Source organism: Columba livia, unplaced genomic scaffold (assembly GCF_036013475.1).
Source record: "Columba livia isolate bColLiv1 breed racing homer unplaced genomic scaffold, bColLiv1.pat.W.v2 Scaffold_470, whole genome shotgun sequence".
NCBI lineage: Eukaryota > Metazoa > Chordata > Aves > Columbiformes > Columbidae > Columba > Columba livia.
The window spans coordinates 36,957-63,683 of record NW_027043507.1 but is presented as its reverse complement, the minus strand read 5'-3'; the positions used below and the strand labels follow the sequence as shown (position 1 = coordinate 63,683).

The window sequence follows — 26,727 nt, the reverse complement described above, 5'->3', positions numbered from 1 at the left end:
ACATTAATGGGACCTTCCTGGTTAATGTGACCCCCCTATTAATGGGAAACTAATTAATGGGAAGCTCGTTAATCGGACCCCCCCAATTAATGGGACCCTCCCCTTATTAATGGGACCTTCCTGGTTAATGGGACCCCCCCCTAATTAATGGGAACCTCATTAATCCCCCCCCCCACATTAATGGAACCGTCCTGGTTAATGGGACCCCCCTATTAATGGGAAACTAATTAATGGGAAGCTCGTTAATGGGACCCCCCCAATTAATGGGACCCCCCCCTTATTAATGGGACCTTCCTGGTTAATGGGACCCCCCCCTAATTAATGGGAACCTCATTAATCCCCCCCCACATTAATGGTACCTTCCTAGTTAATGGGAACCTTATTAATGGGATCCCCCCCCAATTAATGGGACCTTCCTGGTTAATGGGACCCCCCCCAATTAATAGGAACCTCATTAGTGGGACCCCCCCCCGTTAATGGGACCCCCCCCCTGATTAATGGGAACCTCATTAATGTGCCCCCCCCCCCCCATTAATGGTACCTTCCCAGTTATTGGGAACTGTATTAAGGGGACCCCCCCCCCCCCCATGTTAATGGGACCTTCCTGGTTAATGGGACCCCCCCCTAATTAATAGGAACCTCATTAGTGGGACCCCCCCGGTTAATGGGAACCTCATTAATGTCACCCCCCCATTAATGGGACCCTTCCAATTAATGGGAACCTCGTTAATTCCCCCCCCCCCCATTAATGGTACCTTCCCAGCTAATAGGAACCTTATTAATGGGACCCCCCCCAATTAATGGGAACCTCATTAATGTCATCCTCTTGTTAATTAACCCAGCGGTTAATGGGACCCCCCCCCCCAATTAATGGGACCCCCCTAATTAATGGCATCCCCCATGTTAATGAGACCCCCGCGTTAATGGGACCTTCCCAATTAATAGGAACCTCATTAATGAGACCCCCCGCCCCCCCACCTAGTTAATGGGAACCTCATTAATGGGAACCCCCCCCCGCCCCCGTTAATGGGACCTTCCTGGGACCCCCCCCCCACGGGAACCTCACCAATGGGAGCTCCTGGGGAAGCTCCGCCCCCTGCGCTCTGGGGGGCGGGGCCAGCCAGTGTGTCCCCCATTGTCCCCCAGTGTCACCTGTTGTGTCACCTGGTGTGTCCCCCAATGTCACCCGGTGTGTCCCCCATTGTCCCCCAGTGTATCCCCAGTGTCACCCGGTGTCACCCGGTGTGCCCCCAATGTCACCCGGTGTGTCCCCCATTGTCCCCCAGTGTCACCTGTTGTGTCACCTGTTGTGTCACCTGTTGTGTCACCTGTTGTGTCACCCGGTGTGTCCCCCAGTGTATCCCCAGTGTATCCCCAGTGTATCCCCAGTGTCACCTGTTGTGTCACCCGGTGTGTCCCCCAATGTCACCCGGTGTGTCCCCCAATGTCACCCCAGTGTCACTTGGTGTGTCCCCAGTGTCACCCGGTGTCACCTGTTGTGTCACCCGGTGTCACCCGGTGTGTCCCCCCGTGTCACCCGGTGTGTCCCCCCGTGTCACCCGGTGTGTCCCCCCAGTGTCACCCAGTGTCACCTGTTGTGTCACCCGGTGTGTCCCCCATTGTCACCCGGTGTGTCCCCCATTGTCCCCCAGTGTATCCCCATTGTCCCCCGGTGTCACCCGGTGTGTCCCCCATTGTCCCCCGGTGTCACCCGGTGTCACCTGTTGTGTCCCCTAATGTCACCCGGTGTGTCCCCCATTGTCCCCCAGTGTCACCTGTTGTGTCACCTGTTGTGTCACCCGGTGTGTCCCCCATTGTCCCCCAGTGTCACCCCAGTGTCACCCGGTGTGTCCCCCATTGTCCCCCAGTGTATCCCCAGTGTCACCCGGTGTCACCTGGTGTGTCCACAGTGTAACCCGGTGTGTCCCCCCATTGTCCCCCAGTGTACTCCCAGTGTCACCTGGTGTGTCCCCCATTGTCCCCCAGTGTCACCTTGTGTGTCCCCCAGTGTCACCCGGTGTCACCTGTTGTGTCACCCAGTGTGTCCCCCATTGTCCCCCAGTGTATCCCCAGTGTCACCCGGTGTCACCTGTTGTGTCATCTGGTGTGTCCCCCAGTGTCACCCAGTGTGTCTCCCATTGTCCCCCAGTGTACTCCCAATGTCACCTGGTGTGTCCCTCAGTGTATCCCCAGTGTCACCCGGTGTCACTTGGTGTGTCCCCCATTGTCCCCCAATGTACCCCCAGCGTCACCTGATGTGTCCCCCAGTGTCAATTGGTGTGTCCCCCCAGTGTATCCCCAGTGTCACCCGGTATCACCTGATGTGTCACCCGGTGTGTCCCCCAATGTCCCCCAGTGTATCCCCAGTGTCACCCGGTATCACCTGATGTGTCACCCGGTGTGTCCCCCAATGTCCCCTGATGTCACCTGGTGTGTCCCCAATTGTCCCCCAATGTCCCCCAGTGTCACCCGGTGTGTCCCCAGTGTCACCCGGTGTCACCTGTTGTGTCACCCGGTGTGTCCCCTGTTGTCCCCCAGTGTACTCCCAGTGTCACCTGGTGTGTCCCCCATTGTCCCCCAGTGTCACCTGTTGTGTCACCTGGTGTGTCCCCCCAGTGTCACCTGGTGTGTCCCCCAGTGTATCCCCACTGTCACCTGTTGTGTCACCCGGTGTGTCACCCGGTGTGTCACCCGGTGTGTCACCCATTGTCCCCCGGTGTGTCCCCAGTGTGTCCCCGGTGTCACCCGGTGTGTCCCCCAGTGTCCCCCAGTGTCACCTGGTGTGTCACCCGGTGTGTCCCCCCAGTGTCACCCGGCGTGTCCCCCATTGTCCCCCAGTGTTACCCGGCGTGTCCCCCAATGTCCCCAGTGTCACCCAGTGTGTCTTCCATTGACCCCCAGTGTACTCCCAATGTCACCTGGTGTGTCCCCGAGTGTATCCCCAGTGTCCCCCATTGTCCCCCAGTGTATCCCCAGTGTCACCCGGTGTCACCTTGTGTGTCACCTGGTGTGTCACCCGGTGTGTCCCCCCAGTGTCACTTGGTGTGTCCCCCAGTGTATCCCCAGTGTCACCCGGTGTGTCCCCCATTGTCCCCCCAATGTCACTTGGTGTGTCCCCCAGTGTCACCCGGTGTCACCTGTTGTGTCACCTGGTGTGTCACCCAGTGTGTCTCCCATTGTCCCCCAGTGTACTCCCAATGTCACCTGGTGTGTCCCCGAGTGTATCCCCGGTGTCCCCTGGTGTCACCTGGTGTGTCCCCCCAATGTCACCTGGTGTGTCCCCCAGTGTCATCTGGTGTCACCTGTTGTGTCACCCAATGTCCCCCAGTGTCACCCGGTGTGTCCCCAGTTGTCCCCCAATGTACCCCCAGCATCACCTGTTGTGTCCCCCCAGTGTCACTTGGTGTGTCCCCCAGTGTATCCCCGGTGTCACCCATTGTCCCCCAATGTCACCTGATGTGTCTCATATTGTCCCCCAGTGTACTCCCAGTGTCACCTGGTGTGTCCCCCATTGTCCTCCAATGTACCCCCAGCGTCACCTGTTGTGTCCCCTGGTATCACCTGTTGTGTCCCCCATTGTCCCCCAGTGTCACCCGATGTGTGCCCCGGTGTGTCACCCATTGTCCCCCAGTGTCACCCGGTGTCAGCTGTTGTGTCCCCAGTGTCCCCTGGTGTGTCACCCAGTGTCCTTCCCATTGTCACCCAATGTCCCACCTGGTGTCACCTGTTGTCACCCCGTGTGGTTCTCAATGTCACATGGTGTCCCCCAATGTCCCACCTGGTGTCACCTGTTGTCACCCCATGTGCTTCCCGGTGTCACCCGGTGTCCCTCTGTGACCTCTGACCCATCCCCCTGTCCGTCTGTCCCTGACCTGTCCGTCTGTCCGTCCGTCTGTCCCTTACTGGTCTGTCCGTCCCAGGTGTCTGTGTCCGTGTGTCCCTCTGTCTGTCTGTCCCTGACCTGTCCGTGTGTCTGTCCCCCTGTCCGTCTGTGTGTCCCTGGCCTGTCCGTCTGTCCCCATGTCCGTCTGTCCCTGACCCGTCTGTGTGTCCCTGACCGGTCCGTCTGTCCCCCTGTCTGTCTGTGTGTCCCTCCCCTGTCCGTGTGTCTGTCCCTGAGCTGTCCGTGTGTCCCTGTGTCTGTGTGTCCCTGACCCGTCTGTCCGTGTGTCTGTCCCCATGTCCGTCTGTCCCCATGTCCGTCTGTCCCCATGTCCGTCTGTCCCCATGTCCGTGTGTCTGTCCCTGAGCTGTCTGTCTGTCCCCATGTCCCTGTGTCCCTGACCTGTCTGTGTGTCCCTGACCACTGTGTCTGTCCCCTTGTCTGTCTGTCTGTCTGTCCCCATGTCTGTCTGTCCCTGATGGGTCCGTCTGTCCCCGTGTCCGTCTGTCCCTGACCCGTCTGTGTGTCCCTGACAGGTCCGTCTGTCCCCCTGTCTGTGTGTCCATCACCTGTCCGCCTGTCCATGTGTCTGTCCCTGACCTGTCTGTCTGTCTGTCTGTCCCTGACCCGTCAGTGTGTCTGTCCCCATGTCCGTCTGTCCCCGACCCGTCTGTCCGTGTGTCTGTCCCCCCGTCTGTCTCTGTGTCCCTCACCTGTCCGTGTGTCTGTCCCTGACCTGTCTGTCTGTCCCCGTGTCTGTGTGTCCCTGACCCGTCTGTCCGTATGTCCGTCTGTCCCTGTGTCCGTGTGTCTGTCCCCATGTCTGTCTGTCCCTGTCCCCATGTCCGTGTGTCCCTGACCCGTCTGTGTGTCCCTGACGGGTCCGTCTGTCCCCACGTCCGTGTGTCCTCGAGCCGTCTGTCCGTGTGTCTGTCCCTGACCGGTCTGTCTGTGCCCATGTCCGTGTGTCCCAGATGGCTCTGCATGTCCGTCTGTCTGTCCGCGACTGGTCTGTCTGTCCCCGTGTCCGTCTGTCCCTGACCTGTCCGTGTGTCCCTGACCAGTCTGTCTGTCCCCATGTCCATGTGTCCCTGACCCATCTGTCCGTGTGTCCCCATGTCCGTGTGTCCCTGACCCGTCTGTCCGTCTGTCCCCATGTCTGTCTGTGTGTCCATCACCTGTCCGTCTGTCCGTGTGTCCCTGACTGGTCCATCTGTCCCCATGTCCGTCTGTCCGTGTGTCCCCATGTCCGTGTGTCCCTGACCCGTCTGTCCGTCTGTCCCCATGTCCGTGTGTCCCTGACCCGTCGGTGTGTCTGTGTGTTCCGTGTGTCCGTCCCGCGGGCTGTGTCCGTGTGTCCTGACGGTCCGTGTGTCCGTCCGTGCAGATGTCCAGCTCCCCGCTGTGCAAGAAGCGCCGCGTCTCCGGGTCAGCGCAGCCGACGGGCCCCTCCCCCGACCCCGCCCCCACCCCCGGCAGCACCCCCACAAACGTGAGTGAACCCCGTGACCCCCGGTGACCCCCCCATTGACCCCCAGTGACCCCCCCATGGCACCCATTGACCCCCAGTGACCCCCCCATGGCACCCCAGTGTCACCCATTGACCCCCGGTGTCACCTCATTGACCCCCCCAGTGACCCCCCATGGCACCCCAGTGTCACCCATTGACCCCCGGTGGCACCCATTGACCCCCCATTGACCCCCGATGTCACCCCATTGACCCCCCCATGGCACCCATTGACCCCCAGTGTCACCCATTGACCCCCCATTGACCCCCCCATGGCACCCATTGACCCCCAGTGTCACCCATTGACCACCCATTGACCCCCCCATGGCACCCATTGACCCCCAGTGACCCCCCATGGCACCCCAGTGTCACCCATTGACCCCCCATTGACCCCCAGTGTCACCCCATTGACCCCCCATTGACCCCCAGTGTCACCCCATTGACCTCCGGTGTCACCCATTGACCCCCCCATGGCACCCATTGACCCCCCATTGACCCCCCCCATGGCACCCATTGACCCCCCATTGACCCCCGGTGTCACCCATTGACCACCCATTGACCCCCCCATGGCACCCATTGACCCCCAGTGTCACCCATTGACCCCCATTGACCCCCCATTGACCCCCCATTGACCCCCAGTGTCACCCATTGACCACCCATTGACCCCCCCATGGCACCCATTGACCCCCAGTGTCACCCATTGACCCCCCATTGACCCCCCGTGGCACCCCATTGACCCCCCCATGGCACCCATTGACCCCCAGTGACCCCCCCATGGCACCCCAGTGTCACCCATTGACCCCAGTGTCACCCCATTGACCCCCCCATGGCACCCATTGACCCCCAGTGACCCCCCCATTGACCCCAGTGTCACCCATTGACCCCAGTGTCACCCCATTGACCCCCCCATGGCACCCATTGACCCCCAGTGACCCCCCCATGGCACCCCAGTGTCACCCATTGACCCCAGTGTCACCCCATTGACCCCCCCATGGCACCCATTGACCCCCAGTGACCCCCCCATGGCACCCATTGACCCCCCATTGACCCCCAGTGTCACCCCATTGACCCCCCCATGGCACCCATTGACCCCCCATTGACCCCCATTGTCACCCAATGACCCCCCATGGCACCCATTGACCCCCCGTGGCACCACAGTGTCACCCATTGACCCCCCATTGACCCTGCATGGCACCCATTGACCCCCCCATTGACCCCCCAGTGTCACCCATTGACCCCCAGTGATCCCCCCATGGCACCTAGTGTCACCCATTGACCCCCAGTGGCACCCATTGTCACCCCAGGTCACCCCGAGACTGCAGGGTGTCCCCGTCACCCCCCTGGCCCCCCGTCCCCATGTCCCCATTGTCCCCCTGTCCCCCTGTCCCCCTGTCCCCCTGTCCCCATGTCCCCTGTTCCCATGTCCCATGTCCCCCTGTCTGTCCCCATGTCCCCATATCCCCATGGTCCCCATTGTCCCCATCACCCCCATTGTCCCCATATCCCCATTGTCCCCATCACCCCCATTGTCCCCATATCCCCCCATCTGTCCCCATTGTCCCCATATCCCGCCGTCTGTCCCCATATCCCCATTGTCCCCATATCCCCATTGTCTCCATGTCCCCATCACCCCCATTGTCCGCATATCCCCCCATCTGTCCCCATATCCCCATATCCCCATCACCCCCATTGTCCCCATGTCCCCATATCCCCCCCGTCTGTCCCCATTGTCCCCCTGTCCCCCTGTCCCCCTGTCCCCCTGTCCCCCTGTCCCCCTGTCCCCATTGTCCCCCTGTCCCCATTGTCCCCCTGTCCCCATTGTCCCCCTGTCCCCTTGTCCCCATGTCCCCATGTCCCCATGTCCCCATGTCCCCCTGTCCCCCTGTCCCCCTGTCCCCCTGTCCCCCTGTCCCCATTGTCCCCCTGTCCCCCTGTCCCCATGTCCCCATGTCCCCATGTCCCATGTCCCCATGTCCCCCTGTCCCCATGTCCCCCTGTCCCCATGTCCCCATTGTCCCCATGTCCCCACGTCCCCCCGGTCCCCATGTCCCCCTGTCCCCCTGTCCGTCCCCGGTGACACGTCCGTCTGTCCCCAGGGCTCGGCGATGGCCAAGAACGGTTCGGAGGCCGAGATCGACGAGGGGCTCTACTCACGGCAGCTGTGAGCGGGGCACGCCTGGGTCCCCTTTCCCGGACGCCTGGGTCCCTTTTCCCGGACGCCTGGGTCCCTTTTCCCGGACGCCTGGGTCCCTTTTCCCGGACGCCTGGGTCCCTTTTCCCGGACGCCTGGGTCCCTTCTGCACACCTGGGTCCCCTTTTCCCGGACGCCTGGGTCCCTTCTGCACACCTGGGTCCCCTTTCCCGGACGCCTGGGTCCCTTCTGCACACCTGGGTCCCCTTTCCCGGACGCCTGGGTCCCCTTTCCCGGACGCCTGGGTCCCTTTTCCCGGACGCCTGGGTCCCTTTTCCCGGACGCCTGGGTCCCCTTTTCCCGGACGCCTGGGTCCCTTTTCCCGGACACCTGGGTCCCTTTTCCCGAACGCCTGGGTCCCCTTTCCCGGACGCCTGGGTCCCCTTTCCCGGACGCCTGGGTCCCCTTTCCCGGACGCCTGGGTCCCTTTTCCCGGACGCCTGGGTCCCTTCTGCACACCTGGGTCCCTTTTCCCGGACGCCTGGGTCCCTTTTCCCGGACGCCTGGGTCCCTTTTCCCGGACGCCTGGGTCCCTTCTGCACACCTGGGTCCCCTTTTCCCGGACGCCTGGGTCCCCTTTTCCCGGACGCCTGGGTCCCCTTTCCCGGACGCCTGGGTCCCTTCTGCACACCTGGGTCCCTTTTCCCGGACGCCTGGGTCCCTTCTGCACACCTGGGTCCCTTTTCCCAGACACCTGGGTTCCTTCCCCCCTCCCCCCCCCCTCCCCGAACTCCTGGGTCCCCCCCGAACTCCTGGGTCCCTCCTGATGTGCATTTCCACCCGGACGCCTGGGTCCTTCCTAAATTCCTGGGTCCCTTTTCCCGGACGCCTGGGTCCCTTTCCCAATCTGCATTTCCACCCGGACGCCTGGGTCCCTTCTTGAATTTCTGGGACCCCCCCCCCCCCCCCCCCAAATTCTTGGGTCCCTTTTCCCGGACGCCTGGGTCCCCCCCGAACTCCTGGGTCCCTCCTGATCTGCATTTCCACCCGGACGCCTGGGTCCCTCCTGATCTCCTGTGTTCCCACCCGGACGCCTGGGTCCTCCCGGACTCCTGGGTCCCCTCCCCATTCCTAGATCCCCCCCCCCGGACGCCTGGGTCCCCCCCCGGACGCCTGGGTCCCTCCCGGACGCCTGGGTCCCCCCCGGTGCAGCCACAAGGACCCCAAATCCACAGATCCTCAGAATTGCCCCAAAATGGTCTTTACGGACCCCAAAATGCACCAAATTTTGTGCTGGGAACCCCAAATGGCCCCAAAATCCCCCAAATTTGTCCCAAAAAAGGACTTCAGGGACCCAAAATCCCCGCACTTCCGGGTCTCCTTTGTGCCTCGGTGTCACCATTTCCGGTCCCCCCCAGTTCCGCGGTGCAACGTCACTTCCCTTCCCCACCTACCCCTGAGACCCGCAACTTTGGTTCCGCCCAACATTAGTTCCTCCCGGACTCCTGGGTCCCTTCCCCGATTTTGGGGGTTCCCCATGGATTTAGGGACCCCCCCAGAGGGTCTGGGGGGGTCCCAGGGGTTTGGGGACCCCCTGAGGATGTTGGGAACCCCTCCATTGGTTTTGGGGACCCCCCATTGATTTTGGGGACCCCCATTCCCCCCCAAACCCCAATGGGAACCATGAGACTCTACAGCAGCTTCAACTGAACTTGGGGGGACCCAGAGGGACTTTGGGGGGTTCCCTTGACCTTGGGGGGATCCCCATGAATCTTGGGGTTCCCCCACAGCTTTGGGGACCCCCTTGGAGTCTTGGGGACCCCCCCATTGATTTTGGGGACCCCCCTAAGCCCCATTCCCCCCCAAACCCCAATGGGAACCATGAGACTCTACAGCATCTTCAACTGAACTTGGGGGGGACCCAGAGGGACTTTGGGGGGTTCCCTTGACCTTGGGGGGGACCCCAATGATTCTGGGGGGGTCCCAGGGGTTTGGGGACCCCCTGAGGATGTTGGGGACCCCCCCTTTAATACTACACCCCCCCCCCATTGACTTTGGGGACCCCCATTTCCCCCCCAAACCCCAATGGGAACCATGAGACTCTACAGCATCTTCAGCTGAACTTGGGGGGACCCAGAGGGACTTTGGGGGGTTCCCTTGACCTTGGGGGGATCCCCATGAATCTGGGGGTTCCCCCACAGCTTTGGGGACCCCATTGGAGTCTTGGGGACCCCCCCATAAGTTTGGGGACCCCTCTGACCCCCATTTCCCCCCCCAAACCCCAATGGGAACCATGAGACCCTACAGCAGCTTCAACTGAACTTGGGGGGGACCCAGAGGGACTTTGGGGGGTTCCCTTGACCTTGGGGGGGACCCCAATGATTCTGGGGGGGTCCCAGGGGTTTGGGGACCCCCTGAGGATCTTGGGGACCCCCCCATTGGTTTGGGGACCCCCCCCATTGATTTTGGGGCCCCCCATTTCCCCCCAAACCCCAATGGGAACCATGAGACTCTACAGCAGCTTCAACTGAACTTGGGGGGGGACCCAGAGGGACTTTGGGGGGTTCCCTTGACCTTGGGGGGGACCCCAATGATTCTGGGGGGGTCCCAGGGGATTGGGGACCCCCTGAGGACGTTGGGGACCCCCCCATAAGTTTGGGGACCCCTCTGACCCCCATTTCCCCCCCAAACCCCAATGGGAACCATGAGACTCTACAGCAGCTTCAACTGAACTTGGGGGGGACCCAGAGGGACTTTGGGGGGTTCCCTTGACCTTGGGGGGATCCCCATGAATCTTGGGGTTCCCCCACAGCTTTGGGGACCCCCTTGGAGTCTTGGGGACCCCCCCATAAGTTTGGGGACCCCTCTGATCCCCATTTTCCCCCCCAAACCCCAATGGGAACCATGAGACTCTACAGCAGCTTCAACTGAACTTGGGGGGGACCCAGAGGGACTTTGGGGGGTTCCCTTGACCTTGGGGGGGACCCCAATGATTCTGGGGGGGTCCCAGGGGTTTGGGGACCCCCTGAAGACGTTGGGGACCCCCCCGGACCCCCATTTTGCCCCCCCAGGTACGTTTTGGGGCACGAGGCCATGCGGCGCATGCAGACGGCGGCCGTGCTGGTGTCGGGACTGCGGGGGCTGGGCCTGGAAGTGGCCAAGAACTTGGTGCTGGGGGGGGTCAAGGCCGTGACCTTACACGACCCCCACCCCGCCAGCTGGGCCGACCTCTCCTCCCAGGTCAGTTCGTTAAGTTAATTAACCTAATTAAGTTATTAGGGGTTGATTGAAGCCCTATTGGATGCATTAAGTGGCTGATTTGGGGGTTTTTGGGGTGGCTGGGGGGTCAAGTTCATGACCCCAAGTGACCCCAGACCCCCCCCATATGGTCCAGTGTCTCATCCCAGGTCAGTTCATTAGCCTAATGACTCTAATTAAGCCATTTGGGGTTAATTAACCCCCCATTGGATGCATAAAGGGGTTGATTTGGGGGTTCTTGGGGTGGCTGGGGGGTCAAGTTCATGACCCCAAGTGACCCCAGACCCCCCCCATATGATCCAATATCTCCTCCCAGGTCAGTTTGTTAAGTTAATTAACCTAATTAAGTTATTAGGGGTTGATTGAACCCCTATTGGATGCATTAAGTGGCTGATTTGGGGGTTCCTGGGGTGGCTGGGGGGTCAAGTTCATGACCCCAAGAGACCCCAGACCCCCCCCATATGGTCCAGCATCTCCTCCCAGGTCAGTTCGTTAAGTTAATTAACCTAATTAAGTTATTAGGGGTTGATTGAAGCCCTGTTGGATGCATTAAGTGGCTGATTTGGGGGTTTTTGGGGTGGCTGGGGGTCAAGTTCATGACCCCAAGTGACCCCAGACCCCCCCCATATGGTCCAATATCTCCTCCCAGGCCAGTTCGTTAAGCTAATTACCCTAATTAAGTCATTGGGGGTTAATTAAGCCCCATTGGATGCATTAAGGTCCATAAAGGGGCCAATCTGAGGGTTCTTGGGGTGTCTGGGGGTCAAGTTCATGACCCCATGTGACCCCAGACCCCCCCCCATATGATCCAATATCTCCTCCCAGGTCAGTTCGTTAAGCTAATTAAGCTAATTAAGTTATTAGGGGTTCATTGAACCCCTATTGGATGCATTAAGGTGCATAAAGGGGCCAATCTGGGGGTTCTTGGGGTGTCTGGGGGGGTCAAGTTCATGACCCCAAGTGACCCCAGACCCCCCCCATACGGTCCAGTGTCTCCTCCCAGGTCAGTTCGTTAACCTAATTACCCTAATTAAGTCATTGGGGGTTAATTAACCCCCCATTGGATGCATTAAGGTCCATAAAGGGGCAGGTTTTGGGGTGTCTGGGGGTCAAGTTCATGACCCCAAGTGACCCCAGACCCCCCCCATATGGTCCAGTGTCTCCTCCCAGGTCAGTTCATTAGCCTAATGACCCTAATTAAGCCATTTGGGGTTAATTAAACCCCCATTGGATGCATTAAGGTCCATAAAGTGGCTGATTTGGGGGTTCTTGGGGTGTCTGGGGGGTCAAGTTCATGACCCCAAGTGACCCCAGACCCCCCCCATATGATCCAATATCTCCTCCCAGGTCAGTTCGTTAACCTAATTACCCTAATTAAGTCATTGGGGGTTAATTAACCCCCCATTGGATGCATTAAGGTCCATAAAGGGGCAGGTTTTGGGGTGTCTGGGGGTCAAGTTCATGACCCCAAGTGACCCCAGACCCCCCCCATATGGTCCAGTGTCTCATCCCAGGTCAGTTCATTAGCCTAATTACCCTAATTAAGCCATTTGGGGTTGATTAAGCCCCCATTGGATGCATTAAGGTCCATAAGGGGCAGGTTTTGGGGTGTCTGGGGGTCAAGTTCATGACCCCACGTGACCCCAGACCCCCCCCCATATGATCCAATATCTCCTCCCAGGTCAGTTCGTTAAGCTAATTAACCTAATTAAGTTATTAGGGGTTCATTGAACCCCCATTGGATGCATTAAGGTCCATAAAGGGGCAGGTTTTGGGGTGTCTGGGGGTCAAGTTCATGACCCCACGTGACCCCAGACCCCCCCCATATGGTCCAGCATCTCCTCCCAGGTCAGTTCGTTAAGCTAATTACCCTAATTAAGCCATTTGGGGTTAATTAAGCCCCCATTGGATGCATTAAGGTCCATAAAGGGGCCAATCTGGGGGTTCTTGGGGTGTCTGGGGGGTCAAGTTCATGACCCCAAGTGACCCCAGACCCCCCCCCATATGATCCAATATCTCCTCCCAGGTCAGTTCGTTAAGCTAATTACCCTAATTAAGCCATTTGGGGTTAATTAAACCCCCCTTGGATGCATAAAGGGGCCAGTTTGGGGGTTCTGGGAGTTTTGGGGTCCCCCCACCCCCCATTTTTTGGTGGTTTCCCCCCATTTGATCCCCACAATTCCCATATTAATATTGGGGCATTTTGGGGCTTTTTGGGGTGTCCGGGGGGGTTTGGTTGAGTTTTGGGGTTCAGGGGCTGATTTGGGGGTTCAATGGGACTCTGGGGGTTCATGGGGGGGGTGAAAATTTTGGGGTGCCCCCCCTATTTTTTGATGGTTCCCCCCATATTATCTCCACGATTCCAATGTTGGGGTGTCCAGGGGGGGGTTTTGTGGCCATTTGGTTGAATTTTGGGGTGATTTTTGGGGGTTTTGGGGTTCAGGGGGTTCAGTGGGGGTTGGGGGGGGGTTGTAGAAGTTTGGGGGTTCCCCCAAACCCCCATTTTTTTGGTGTTTTCCCCCCAGTTTTACCTCCGCGAATGCGACGTCGGCCGCAACCGGGCTGAGGCCACGCTGCCCCGAGTGGCCGAGCTCAACACGTACGTGGGGGTGACCAGTTGTACCGACCCCCTCACCCCCCAATTCCTGGAGGCGTTTCAGGTAACCCCAAAATACCCCCCCGCACCCCCAAACCCCCCTGACCCCCCCCGACCCCTCCCCGACCCCCCAAATCCCCCCCTGAACCCCCAAAACCATACGGGTTCCTCCCAAACCCCCCCCATGGGGTGAGCGGTTGGTTCGACCCGCTCAGCCCCCAGTTCATTGGGCCATTCCATTGAGCCCCAATGTAATGAACCCACAATTAATTAATCCCTAAAATAATGAACCCCCAATTAATTAACCCCCAAATTAATGAATCCCCCAATAATACTGAACCCCCCCGACCCCTCCCCGAACCCCCAAATCCCCCCCGAACCCCCAAAACCATCCGGGTTCCTCCCAAACCCCCCCCATGGGGTGAGCGGTTGGTTCGACCCGCTCAGTCCCCAGTTCATTGGGCCATTCCATTGAGCCCCAATGTAATGAACCCACAATTAATTAATCCCTAAAATAATGAACCCCCAATTAATTAACCCACACATAATGAACCCCCCAAATTATATTGAACCCCCAAACTGCCCTTGAACCCCCAAATCCCCCTTGAGCCCCCAAAACTGCCCCCAAATCCCCCCATGTCCCCCCATGGGGTGAGCGGTTGGTTCGACCCGCTCAGCCCCCAGTTCATTGAGCCATTCCATTGAGCCCCAATGTAATGAACCCCCAATTAATTAACCCCTAAAATAATGGACCCCCAATTAATTAACCCCCAAATTAATGAATCCCCCAATAATACTGAACCCCCCCGACCCCTCCCCGAACCCCCAAATCCCCCCCTGAACCCCCAAAACCATCCGGGTTCCTCCCAAACCCCCCCATGGGGTGAGCGGTTGGTTCGACCCGCTCAGCCCCCAGTTCATTGAGCTATTCCATTGACTCACAATGTAATGAACCCCCAATTAATTAACCCCTAAAATAATGAACCCCCAATTAATTAACCCCCAAATTAATGAATCCCCCAATAATACTGAACCCCCCCGACCCCTCCCCGAACCCCCAAATCCCCCCCTGAACCCCCAAAACCATCCGTGTTCCTCCCAAACCCCCCCCATGGGGTGAGCGGTTGGTTCGACCCGCTCAGTCCCCAGTTCATTGGGCCATTCCATTGAGCCCCAATGTAATGAACCCCCATTAATTAACCCCTAAAATAATGAACCCCCAATTAATTAACCCCCAAATAATGAACCCCCCAAATTATATTGAACCCCCAAACTGCCCTTGAACCCCCAGATCCCTCTTGAGCCCCCAAAACTGCCCCCAAATCCCCCCATGTCCCCCCATGGGGTGAGCGGTTGGTTCGACCCGCTCAGCCCCCAGTTCATTGGGCCATTCCATTGAGCCCCAATGTAATGAACCCACAATTAATTAAACCCAAAATAATGAACCCCCAATTAATTAACCCCCAAATAACGAACCCCCCAATAATACTGAACCCCCCCGACCCCTCCCCGAACCCCCAAATCCCCCCCGAACCCCCAAAACCATCCGGGTTCCTCCCAAACCCCCCCATGGGGTGAGCGGTTGGTTCGACCCGCTCAGTCCCCAGTTCATTGGGCCATTCCATTGAGCCCCAATGTAATGAACCCCCAATTAATTAACCCCAAAATAATGAACCCCCAATTAATTAACCCACACATAATGAACCCCCCAAATTATATTGAACCCCCAAACTGCCCTTGAACCCCCAAATCCCCCTTGAGCCCCCAAAACTGCCCCCAAATCCCCCCATGTCCCCCCATGGGGTGAGCGGTTGGTTCGACCCGCTCAGCCCCCAGTTCATTGAGCTATTCCATTGACTCACAATGTAATGAACCCCCAATTAATTAACGCCTAAAATAATGAACCCCCAATTAATTAACCCCCAAATAACAAACCCCCCAATAATACTGAACCCCCCCGACCCCTCCCCGAACCCCCAAATCCCCCCCTGAACCCCCAAAACCATACGGGTTCCTCCCAAACCCCCCCCATGGGGTGAGCGGTTGGTTCGACCCGCTCAGTCCCCAGTTCATTGGGCCATTCCATTGAGCCCCAATGTAATGAACCCCCAGTTAAATCACCCCTAAAATAATGAACCCACAATTAATTAACCCCCAAATAATGAACCCCCCAATAATACTGAACCCCCCCGACCCCTCCCTGAACCTCCAAATCCCTCTTGAGCCCCCAAAACTGCCCCCAAATCCCCCCATGTCCCCCCATGGGGTGAGCGGTTGGTTCGACCCGCTCAGTCCCCAGTTCATTGGGCCATTCCATTGAGCCCCAATGTAATGAACCCCCAATTAATTAACCCCTAAAATAATGAACCCTCAATTAATTAACCCCCAGATAACGAACCCCCCAATAATACTGAACCCCCCCGACCCCTCCCCGAACCCCCAAATCCCCCCCGAACCCCCAAAACCATCCGGGTTCCTCCCAAACCCCCCCCATGGGGTGAGCGGTTGGTTCGACCCGCTCAGTCCCCAGTTCATTGGGCCATTCCATTGAGCCCCAATGTAATGAACCCCCAATTAATTAACCCCAAAATAATGAACCCCCAATTAATTAACCCCCAAATAATGAACCCCCCAAATTATATTGAACCCCCAAACTGCCCTTGAACCCCCAAATCCCCCTTGAACCCCCAAAACTGCCCCCAAATCCCCCCATGTCCCCCCATGGGGTGAGCGGTTGGTTCGACCCGCTCAGCCCCCAGTTCATTGGGCCATTCCATTGAGCCCCAATGTAATGAACCCACAATTAATTAACCCCTAAAATAATGAACCCCCAATTAATTAACCCCCAAATTAATGAATCCCCCAATAATACTGAACCCCCATTTTAATGAACCCCCAATATAACGAACCCCAATAATACTGAACCCCAATAGTCCTGACCCCCCATCTCCCCCATAATGTCCCTCTGTCCCCATATCCCCCTGTCTGCCCCACGTCCGTGTGTCCGTCCCCCTGCCCCACATCCCTCTGTCCCCACCCCATGTCCCCCTGTCCGTCTGTCTTCCGGCCCCATTTCCGTCTGTCCGTCCCCTGCCCCATGTCCGTGTGTCCGTCCCATGTCCCCCCGTCCGTCCCCCTGCCCCATGTCTGTCTGTCTGTCCCTGCCCCATGTCCCCCTGTCCGTCCCCATGTCTCCCTGTCCATCCCTGCCCCATGTCCCCCTGTCCGTCCCCATGTCTGTCTGTCCATCCCCATGCCCCTCGTCTGTCTGTCCGTCCCCCTGCCCCACGTCCGTCTGTTTGTCCCTGCCCCATGTCCCCCTGTCCGTCCGTCCCCCTGCCCTGCATCCATGTGTCTGTCCCCATGCCCCATGTCTGTCTGTCCGTCCCATGTCCCCCCGTCCGTCCCCCTGCCCCATGTCTGTCTGTCCATCCCTGCCCCACGTCCCCCTGCCCCACATCTGTGGGTCCGTCCCCATGTCTGTCCGTCCATCCCCATGCCCCTTGTCCGTCTGTCCGTCCCCCTGCCCCATGTCCCCCACGTCTGTCTGTCCATTCCCCTGCCCCACGTCCGTCTGTTTGTCCCTGCCCCATGTCCCCCTGTCCGTCCGTCCCCCTGCCCCACGTCCCCCTGTCTGTCCCCATGTCTGTCCATCTGTCCCCCTGCCCCATGTCCGTCTGTCCATCCCCCTGCCCCACATCCCCCTGTCTGCCCCGTGTCTGTCTGTCTGTCCCCTGCCCCGCATCCCCCCGTCCGTCCCACATCCCCCTGTCCATCCCCATGCCCCACATCTGTCTGTCCACCCCCCACATCCGTGTGTCCGTCCCCCCGTCCGTCCCGCGTCCCCCCGTCCGTCCCCGGCCCCACGTCCGTCTGTCCGTCCGCGCCAGGTGGTGGTTCTGACCAACTCTCCGCTGGAGGAGCAGCTGTGGGTCGGCGATTTCTGTCACGAGCGCGGGATCAAGCTGGTGGTGGCCGACACCAGGGGGCTCTTCGGGTGAGTCCTGTGGGGCCCGGACGCCTGGGTCCCTTTTTGGGTCCTCTCCCGGACGCCTGGGTCCCTTTTTGGGGGTCTCCTGGACGCCTGGGTCCCTTTTTGGGGGTCTCCCGGACGCCTGGGTCCCTTTCTGGGTCCTCTCCCGGACGCCTGGGTCCCTTTTTGGGGGTCTCCCGGACGCCTGGGTCCCTTTTTGGGGATCTCCCGGACGCCTGGGTCCCTTTTTGGGTCCTCTCCCGGACGCCTGGGTCCCTTTTTGGGTCCTCTCCCGGACGCCTGGGTCCCTTTTTGGGGTCTCCCGGACGCCTGGGTCCCTTTTTGGGTCCTCTCCCGGACGCCTGGGTCCCTTTTTGGGGGTCTCCCGGACGCCTGGGTCCCTTTTTGGGTCCTCTCCCGGACGCCTGGGTCCCCTTTTCAAGCATCTCCCGGACGCCTGGGTCCCTTTTTGGGGGTCTCCCGGACGCCTGGGTCCCTTTTTGGGTCCTCTCCCGGACGCCTGGGTCCCTTTTTGGGGGTCTCCCGGACGCCTGGGTCCCTTTTTGGGGGTCTCCCGGACGCCTGGGTCCCTTTCTGGGTCCTCTCCCGGACGCCTGGGTCCCTTTTTGGGGGTCTCCCGGACGCCTGGGTCCCTTTTGGGTCCTCTCCCGGACGCCTGGGTCCCTTTTTGGGGGTCTCCCGGACACCTGGGTCCCTTTTTGGGTCCTCTCCCGGACGCCTGGGTCCCTTTTTGGGTCCTCTCCCGGATGCCTCGGTCCCTTTCTGGGGCTCTCCCGGACGCCTGGGTCCCTTTTTGGGTCCTCTCCCGGACGCCTGGGTCCCTTTTTGGGTCCTCTCCCGGACGCCTGGGTCCCATTTTTGGGTCCTCTCCCGGACGCCTGGGTCCCTTTTTGGGGTCTCCCGGACGCCTGGGTCCCTTTCTGGGTCCTCTCCCGGACGCCTGGGTCCCTTTTTGGGGGTCTCCCGGACGCCTGGGTCCCTTTTTGGGTCCTCTCCCGGACGCCTGGGTCCCTTTTTGGGTCCTCTCCCGGACGCCTGGGTCCCTTTTTGGGTCCTCTCCCGGATGCCTGGGTCCCTTTCTGGGGCTCTCCCGGACGCCTGGGTCCCTTTTTGGGGGTCTCCCGGACGCCTGGGTCCCTTTTTGGGGGTCTCCCGGATGCCTGGGTCCCTTTTTGGGGGTCTCCCGGACGCCTGGGTCCCTTTTTGGGGGTCTCCCGGACGCCTGGGTCCCTTTTTGGGTCCTCTCCCGGACGCCTGGGTCCCTTTTTGGGGGTCTCCCGGATGCCTGGGTCCCTTTTTGGGGGTCTCCCGGACGCCTGGGTCCCTTTTTGGGTCCTCTCCCGGACGCCTGGGTCCCTTTTTTGGGTCCTCTCCCGGACGCCTGGGTCCCTTTTTGGGTCCTCTCCCGGACGCCTGGGTCCCTTTTTGGGTCCTCTCCCGGACGCCTGGGTCCCTTTTTGGGGGTCTCCCGGACGCCTGGGTCCCTTTTTGGGTCCTCTCCCGGACGCCTGGGTCCCTTTTTGGGTCCTCTCCCAGATGCCTGGGTCCCTTTTTGGGTCCTCTCCCGGACGCCTGGGTCCCTTTTTGGGTCCTCTCCCGGACGCCTGGGTCCCTTTTTGGGGGTCTCCCGGATGCCTGGGTCCCTTTTTGGGTCCTCTCCCGGACGCCTGGGTCCCTTTTTGGGTCCTCTCCCGGATGCCTGGGTCCCTTTACTAGGGAGTCCCGGACGCCTGGGTCCTCCCCCGGATGCCTGGGTCCCTTGGGTGTTTCCCGGACGCCTGGGTCCCCTGGCTGACCCCTCCCCCCTCCGTTTTTAGGCAGCTTTTCTGCGATTTTGGGGACGATTTTGTGGTGACCGACACCAACGGGGAGCAGCCGCTCAGCGCCATGGTCTCCATGGTCACCAAGGTACCGGACGCCTGGGTCCCTTCCCCGGACGCCTGGGTCCCTTCCCCGGATGCCTGGGTCCCTTCCCTGGACTCCTGGGTCCCCTATATGGGCTATTTTGGGGGCTTTCCCGGACGCCTGGGTCCCTGGGGTTGGGGTGTAGTCCCTATCGGACGCCTGGGTCCCCAGTCCCGGACGCCTGGGTCCCCTATATGGGCTATTTTGGGGGCTCTCCCGGACGCCTGGGTCCCCAGTCCCGGACACCTGGGTCCCTGGGGTTGGGGGAGGAGTCCCTCCCGGATGCCTGGGTCCCCTCTCCCGGATGCCTGGGTCCCCTCTCCCGGATGCCTGGGTCCCCTCTCCCGGATGCCTGGGTCCCCTCTCCCGGACGCCTGGGTCCCCTATATGAGCTGTTCTGGGTCCCTCCCCGGACTCCTGGGTCCCTCCCGGACTCCTGGGTCCCCTATATGGGCTATTTTGGGTCCCCTCTCCCGGACGCCTGGGTCCCTCCCGGACTCCTGGGTCCCCTATATGGGCTATTCTGGTGGCTTTGCCAGACACCTGGGTCCCCGGCGTGGGGGGGAGGAGTCCCTCCCGGACGCCTGGGTCCCTCCCGGATGCCTGGGTCCCCAGTCTCGGACACCTGGGTCCCCTATATGGGCTCTTTGGGTCCCCTCTCCCGGACACCTGGGTCCCCTCTCCCGGACTCCTGGGTCCCTCCCGGATGCCTGGGTCCCCTATATGGGCTATTTTGGGTCCCCTCTCCCGGACTCCTGGGTCCCTCCCGGACTCCTGTGTCCCCTATATGGGCTATTTTGGGTCCCTCTCCCGGACACCTGGGTCCCTCCCGGACGCCTGGGTCCCCTATATGGGCTATTTTGGGTCCCTCTCCCGGACGCCTGGGTCCCCTCTCCCGGACGCCTGGGTCCCCCTCCCGGATGCCTGGGTCCCCTATGTGAGCTGTTCTGGGTCCTTCCCCGGACGCCTGGGTCCTTCCCCGGACGCCTGGGTCCCCTCTCCCGGACTCCTGGGTCCCCTATATGGGCTATTTTGGGGGCTCTCCCGGACGCCTGGGTCCCCACTCCCGGATGCCTGGGTCCTCTATATGAGCTGTTCTGGGTCCCTCCCCGGACGCCTGGGTCCCTCCCGGACTCCTGGGTCCCCTATATGGGCTATTCTAGTGGCTTTGCCAGACACCTGGATCCCCGGCGTGGGGGGGAGGAGTCCCTCCCGGACGCCTGGGTCCCTCCCGGATGCCTGGGTCCCCTCTCCTGGACTCCTGGGTCCCTCCCGGACGCCTGGGTCCCCTCTCCCGGACTCCTGGGTCCCTCCCGGACTCCTGTGTCCCCTATATGGGCTATTTTGGGGGCTCTCCTGGACGCCTGGGTCCCCTCTCCCGGACTCCTGGGTCCCTCCTGGACACCTGGGTCCCCTCTCCCGGACTCCTGGGTCCCTCCCGGACACCTGGGTCCCCTATATGGGCTATTCTGGTGGCTTTGCCAGACACCTGGGTCCCCGGGGTTGGGGGAGGAGTCCCTCCCGGACGCCTGGGTCCCTCCCGGACTCCTGGGTCCCCTATATGGGCTATTCTGGTGGCTTTGCCAGACACCTGGGTCCCCGGCGTGGGGGGGAGGAGTCCCTCCCGGACGCCTGGGTCCCTCCCGGATGCCTGGGTCCCCTCTCCCGGACTCCTGGGTCCCCTATATGGGCTATTTTGGGGGCTCTCCCGGACTCCTGGGTCCCCTCTCCCGGACTCCTGGGTCCCCTATATGGGCTATTCTGGTGGCTTTGCCGGACACCTGGGTCCCCGGGGTGGGGGGGAGGAGTCCCTCCCGGACGCCTGGGTCCCTCCCGGACACCTGGGTCCCTCCCGGATGCCTGGGTCCCCTCTCCCGGACTCCTGGGTCCCTCCCGGACTCCTGGGTCCCCTATATGGGCTATTCTGGTGGCTTTGCCAGACACCTGGGTCCCCGGTGTGGGGGGAGGAGTCCCTCCCGGATGCCTGGGTCCCTCCCGGATGCCTGGGTCCCCTCTCCCGGACTCCTGGGTCCCTCCCGGACTCCTGGGTCCCCTATATGGGCTATTTTGGGTCCCCTCTCCCGGACGCCTGGGTCCCTCCCGGACTCCTGGGTCCCCTCTCCCGGACTCCTGGGTCCCTCCCGGACGCCTGGGTCCCCTATATGGGCTATTTTGGGGGCTCTCCCGGACACCTGGGTCCCCTCTCCTGGACGCCTGGGTCCCCTATATGGGCTATTTTGGGTCCCTCTCCCGGACTCCTGGGTCCCTCCCGGACTCCTGGGTCCCCTATATGGGCTATTTTGGGGGCTCTCCCGGACTCCTGAGTCCCTCCCGGACACCTGGGTCCCCTCTCCCGGACTCCTGGGTCCCCTATATGGGCTATTTTGGGTCCCCTCTCCCGGACTCCTGTGTCCCCTCTCCCGGACTCCTGGGTCCCTCCCGGACTCCTGGGTCCCCTATATGGGCTATTTTGGGGGCTCTCCCGGACTCCTGGGTCCCCTCTCCCGGACTCCTGGGTCCCCTATATGGGCTATTCTGGTGGCTTTGCCGGACACCTGGGTCCCCGGCGTGGGGGGGAGGAGTCCCTCCCGGACGCCTGGGTCCCTCCCGGACACCTGGGTCCCTCCCGGATGCCTGGGTCCCCTCTCCCGGACTCCTGGGTCCCTCCCGGACTCCTGGGTCCCCTATATGGGCTATTCTGGTGGCTTTGCCAGACACCTGGGTCCCCGGGGTGGGGGGGAGGAGTCCCTCCCGGACGCCTGGGTCCCTCCCGGATGCCTGGGTCCCCTCTCCCGGACTCCTGGGTCCCTCCCGGACTCCTGTGTCCCCTATATGGGCTATTTTGGGTCCCTCTCCCGGACGCCTGGGTCCCTCCCGGACACCTGGGTCCCCTATATGGGCTATTTTGGGTCCCCTCTCCCGGACGCCTGGGTCCCTCCCGGACGCCTGGGTCCCTCCCGGACGCCTGAGTCCCCTCTCCCGGACTCCTGGGTCCCTCCCAAACTCCTGGGTCCCCTATATGGGCTATTTTGGGTCCCTCTCCCGGACGCCTGGGTCCCTCCCGGACACCTGGGTCCCCTATATGGGCTATTTTGGGTCCCCTCTCCCGGATGCCTGGGTCCCTCCGGGACGCCTGGGTCCCTCCCGGATGCCTGGGTCCCTCCCCGGACACCTGGGTCCCCACTCCCGGACTCCTGGGTCCCCTATATGGGCTATTTTGGGGGCTTTGCCAGACACCTGGGTCCCCGGGGTGGGGGGGAGGAGTCCCTCCCGGACGCCTGGGTCCCTCCCGGACGCCTGGGTCCCTCCCGGACTCCTGGGTCCCCTCTCCCGGACGCCTGGGTCCCCTCTCCCGGACGCCTGGGTCCCCTCTCCCGGACGCCTGGGTCCCCTCTCCCGGACGCCTGGGTCCCCTCTCCCGGACGCCTGGGTCCCTCCCCGGACACCTGGGTCCCCTCTCCCGGACTCCTGGGTCCCCTATATGGGCTATTTTGGGGGCTTTCCCGGACGCCTGGGTCCCCGGCGTGGGGGGGAGGAGTCCCTCCCGGACGCCTGGGTCCCTCCCGGACGCCTGGGTCCCCGCAGGGCTGCCCGGGGGAGGTGACGTGTCTGGACGACGCCCGTCACGGCTTCGAGACCGGGGACTTCGTGACGTTCACCGAGGTGGAGGGCATGGAGGAGCTGAACCGCTGCGGCCCGCTCGAGATCCGCGTGCTCGGTGAGCCGCACGCCTGGGGCCCCCGGACGCCTGGGTCCCTTGTTTGGTCCCCCCCCGGATGCCTGGGTCCCTCGCTTGGTCCCCCCCGGACGCCTGGGTCCCCCCCGGACGCCTGGGTCCCTTGTTTGGTCCCCCCCAGACGCCTGGGTCCCTCACTTGGTCCCCCCCGGACGCCTGGGTCCCTTGTTCGGTCCCCCCCAGACGCCTGGGTCCCTTGTTAGGGCTCTCCCGGACGCCTGGGTCCCTTGTTTGGGCCCTCCCGGATGCCTGGGTCCCCCATACTGGCTATTTTGAGGGCTCTCCCGGACGCCTGGGTCCCTTTCTTGGTCCCCCCCAGACACCTGGGTCCGCCCCCGGACGCCTGGGTCCCTTGTTTGGTCCCACCCGGATGCCTGGGTCCCTTGTTAGGGCTCTCCCGGACGCCTGGGTCCCTTGTTTGGTCCCCCCCGGACACCTGGGTCCCTTGTTAGGGCTCTCCCGGACACCTGGGTCCCTCGCTTGGTCCCCCCCGGACGCCTGGGTCCCTTGTTTCGTCCCTCCCGGATGCCTGGGTCCCCTATACTGGCTATTTTGGGGGCTCTCCCGGACGCCTGGGTCCCTTTTTTGGGCATGTCCAGAATGCTTGGGTTCACCCCCGGACGCCTGGGTCCCTTTTTTGGGTCCCTCCCGGACGCCTGGGTCCCTTTGTGGGTCTCCCGGACGCCTGGGTCCCCTGTGGGTGGGTTTGGGGGCTCTCCCGGACGCCTGGGTCCCTTTTTGGGTCTCCCGGACGCCTGGGTCCCCTGTGGGTGGGTTTGGGGGCTCTCCCGGACGCCTGGGTCCCTTTTTGGGTCTCCCGGACGCCTGGGTCCCTTTCTGAGTCTCCCGGACGCCTGGGTCCCTCTGTGGGTCTCCCGGACACCTCGGTCCCCGCGCTGACGCCCCTCCCCCGCAGTGGGCGCGTGACGAGTTCGAGGGGCGTGACGAGTTTGGTCCCCCCCGGACGCCTGGGTCCCTTGTTCAGTCCCCCCCGGACGCCTGGGTCCCTTGTTAGGGCTCTCCCGGACGCCTGGGTCCCTCGTTTGGTCCCCCCCGGACGCCTGGGTCCCTTGTTTGGTCCCCCCCGGACGCCTGGGTCCCTTGTTAGGGCTTTTCCCGAATGCCTGGGTCCCTTGTTCGGTCCCCCCCGGACGCCTGGGTCCCTTGTTCGGTCCCCCCCGGACGCCTGGGTCCCTCGTTTGGTCCCCCCCGGACGCCTGGGTCCCTTGTTAAGGCTCTCCCGGACGCCTGGGTCCCTTGTTAAGGCTCTCCCGGATGCCTGGGTCCCTTGTTTGGTCCCTCCCGGATGCCTGGGTCCCCCCCCGGACGCCTGGGTCCCTCGTTTGGTCCCTCCCGGATGCCTGGGTCCCTCGTTTGGTCCCCCCCGGACACCTGGGTCCCTTGTTAGGGCTCTCCCGGACGCCTGGGTCCCTTGTTTGGTCCCACCCGGACGCCTGGGTCCCTTGTTAGGGCTCTCCCGGACGCCTGGGTCCCCTATACTGGCTATTTTGAGGGCTCTCCCAGACGCCTGGGTCCCTTGCTTGGTCCCCCCCGGACGCCTGGGTCCCCCCCCGGACGCCTGGGTCCCTTGTTTGGCCCCCCCCCGGACGCCTGGGTCCCTCACTTGGTCCCCCCTGGACGCCTGGGTCCCCCCCGGACGCCTGGGTCCCTTGTTTGGTCCCTCCCGGATGCCTGGGTCCCCTATACTGGCTATTTTGGGGGCTCTCCCGGACGCCTGGGTCCCTCGCTTGGTCCCCCCCGGACGCCTGGGTCCCCCCCCTGGACGCCTGGGTCCCTCGCTTGGTCCCCCCCGGACGCCTGGGTCCCCTATATTGGCTATTTTGGGGGCTCTGCCGGACACCTGGGTCCCTTATATGGGCTGTTCTGGGTCCCTCCCCGGACGCCTGGGTCCCTGGGGTTGGGGGAGTAGTGCCTCCCGGACGCCTGGGTCCCCCCTCCCGGACGCCTGGGTCCCCCCTCCTGGACGCCTGGGTCCCCTGTATGGGCTATTTTGGGGTCCCCCCCGAACGCCTGGGTCCCCCGAACGCCTGGGTCCCCTCTCCCGGACACCTGGGTCCCCTATATGGGCTGTTCTGTGTCCCTCCCCGGACGCCTGGGTCCCCGGGGTTGGGGGAGGAGTCCCTCCCGGACGCCTGGGTCCCCTGTATGGGCTATTTTGGGGTCCCCCCCCGAACGCCTGGGTCCCCCCCGAACGCCTGGGTCCCCTGTATGGGCTATTTTGGGGTCCCCCCCCGAACGCCTGGGTCCCCCCCGAACGCCTGGGTCCCCTGTATGGGCTATTTTGGGGTCCCCCCCGAACGCCTGGGTCCCCCCCGAACGCCTGGGTCCCCTGTATGGGCTATTTTGGGGTCCCCCCCGAACGCCTGGGTCCCCTGTATGGGCTATTTTGGGGTCTCCCCCAAACGCCTGGGTCCCCCGGACGCCTGGGTCCCCCAAACGCCTGGGTCCCCTCTCCCGGACACCTGGGTCCCCTATAGGGGCTGTTCTGGGTCCCTCCCCGGACTCCTTGGTCCCTGGGGTTGGGGGAGGAGTCCCTCCCGGACGCCTGGGTCCCCTGTATGGGCTATTTTGTGTCCCCCCCCGGACGCCTGGGTCCCCCCCGAACGCCTGGGTCCCCTGTATGGCCTATTTTGGGTCCCCCCCCCGAATGCCTGGGTCCCCCCCGAACGCCTGGGTCCCCTATATGGGCTGTTCTGGGTCCCTCCCGGACGCCTGGGTCCCCTGTATGGGCTATTTTGGGGTCCCCCCCGAACGCCTGGGTCCCCCGAACGCCTGGGTCCCCTCTCCCGGACACCTGGGTCCCCTATATGGGCTGTTCTGTGTCCCTCCCCGGACGCCTGGGTCCCCGGGGTTGGGGGAGGAGTCCCTCCCGGACGCCTGGGTCCCCTGTATGGGCTATTTTGGGGTCCCCCCCCGAACGCCTGGGTCCCCCCCGAACGCCTGGGTCCCCTGTATGGGCTATTTTGGGGTCCCCCCCCCGGACGCCTGGGTCCCCCCCGAACGCCTGGGTCCCCTCTCCCGGACACCTGGGTCCCCTATATGGGCTGTTCTGTGTCCCTCCCCGGACGCCTGGGTCCCTGGGGTTGGGGGAGGAGTCCCTCCCGGACGCCTGGGTCCCCTGTATGGGCTATTTTGGGTCCCCCCCCGAACGCCTGGGTCCCCCCCGAACGCCTGGGTCCCCTATATGGGCTGTTCTGGGTCCCCCCCGAACGCCTGGGTCCCTCCCGGACGCCTGGGTCCCCTGTATGGGTTATTTTGGGGTCCCCCCCGAACGCCTGGGTCCCCCCCGAACGCCTGGGTCCCCTGTATGGGCTATTTTGGGGTCCCCCCCCCGAACGCCTGGGTCCCCCCCCCGAACGCCTGGGTCCCCCCCGAACGCCTGGGTCCCCTGTATGGCCTATTTTGGGGTCCCCCCCGAACGCCTGGGTCCCCCCCCCGAACGCCTGGGTCCCCCCCGAACGCCTGGGTCCCCTGTATGGCCTATTTTGGGGTCCCCCCCGAACGCCTGGGTCCCCCCCGAACGCCTGGGTCCCCCGGACGCCGGGGTCCCTCCCGTCCCCAGGCCCGTACACGTTCAGTGTCGGCGACACCAGCGGGTTCAGCGACTACGAGCGCGGGGGAATCGTCACCCAGGTCAAGATGCCCAAGCGCATCCGCTTCGTGAGTGCGGGGATGGATTGGTTGGGTCTGGGGGGA

At 62.4% G+C, this 26,727-nt stretch overlaps 1 protein-coding gene across 1 annotated transcript in view; it reads left to right on the top strand.

Moving 5' to 3' along the window:
- Window positions 1-26,727, top strand: part of UBA1 (ubiquitin like modifier activating enzyme 1) — a 51,270-nt gene that overhangs the window by 818 nt on the left and 23,725 nt on the right. Inside the window, exons 2-9 of the mRNA XM_065048305.1 lie at window positions 5,271-5,375; window positions 7,487-7,551; window positions 10,593-10,761; window positions 13,305-13,439; window positions 17,266-17,372; window positions 19,187-19,277; window positions 22,860-22,992; window positions 26,594-26,691. Of these exons, the coding sequence (XP_064904377.1) occupies window positions 5,271-5,375; window positions 7,487-7,551; window positions 10,593-10,761; window positions 13,305-13,439; window positions 17,266-17,372; window positions 19,187-19,277; window positions 22,860-22,992; window positions 26,594-26,691 (903 nt within the window). The remainder of the gene's footprint in view (window positions 1-5,270; window positions 5,376-7,486; window positions 7,552-10,592; window positions 10,762-13,304; window positions 13,440-17,265; window positions 17,373-19,186; window positions 19,278-22,859; window positions 22,993-26,593; window positions 26,692-26,727) is intronic.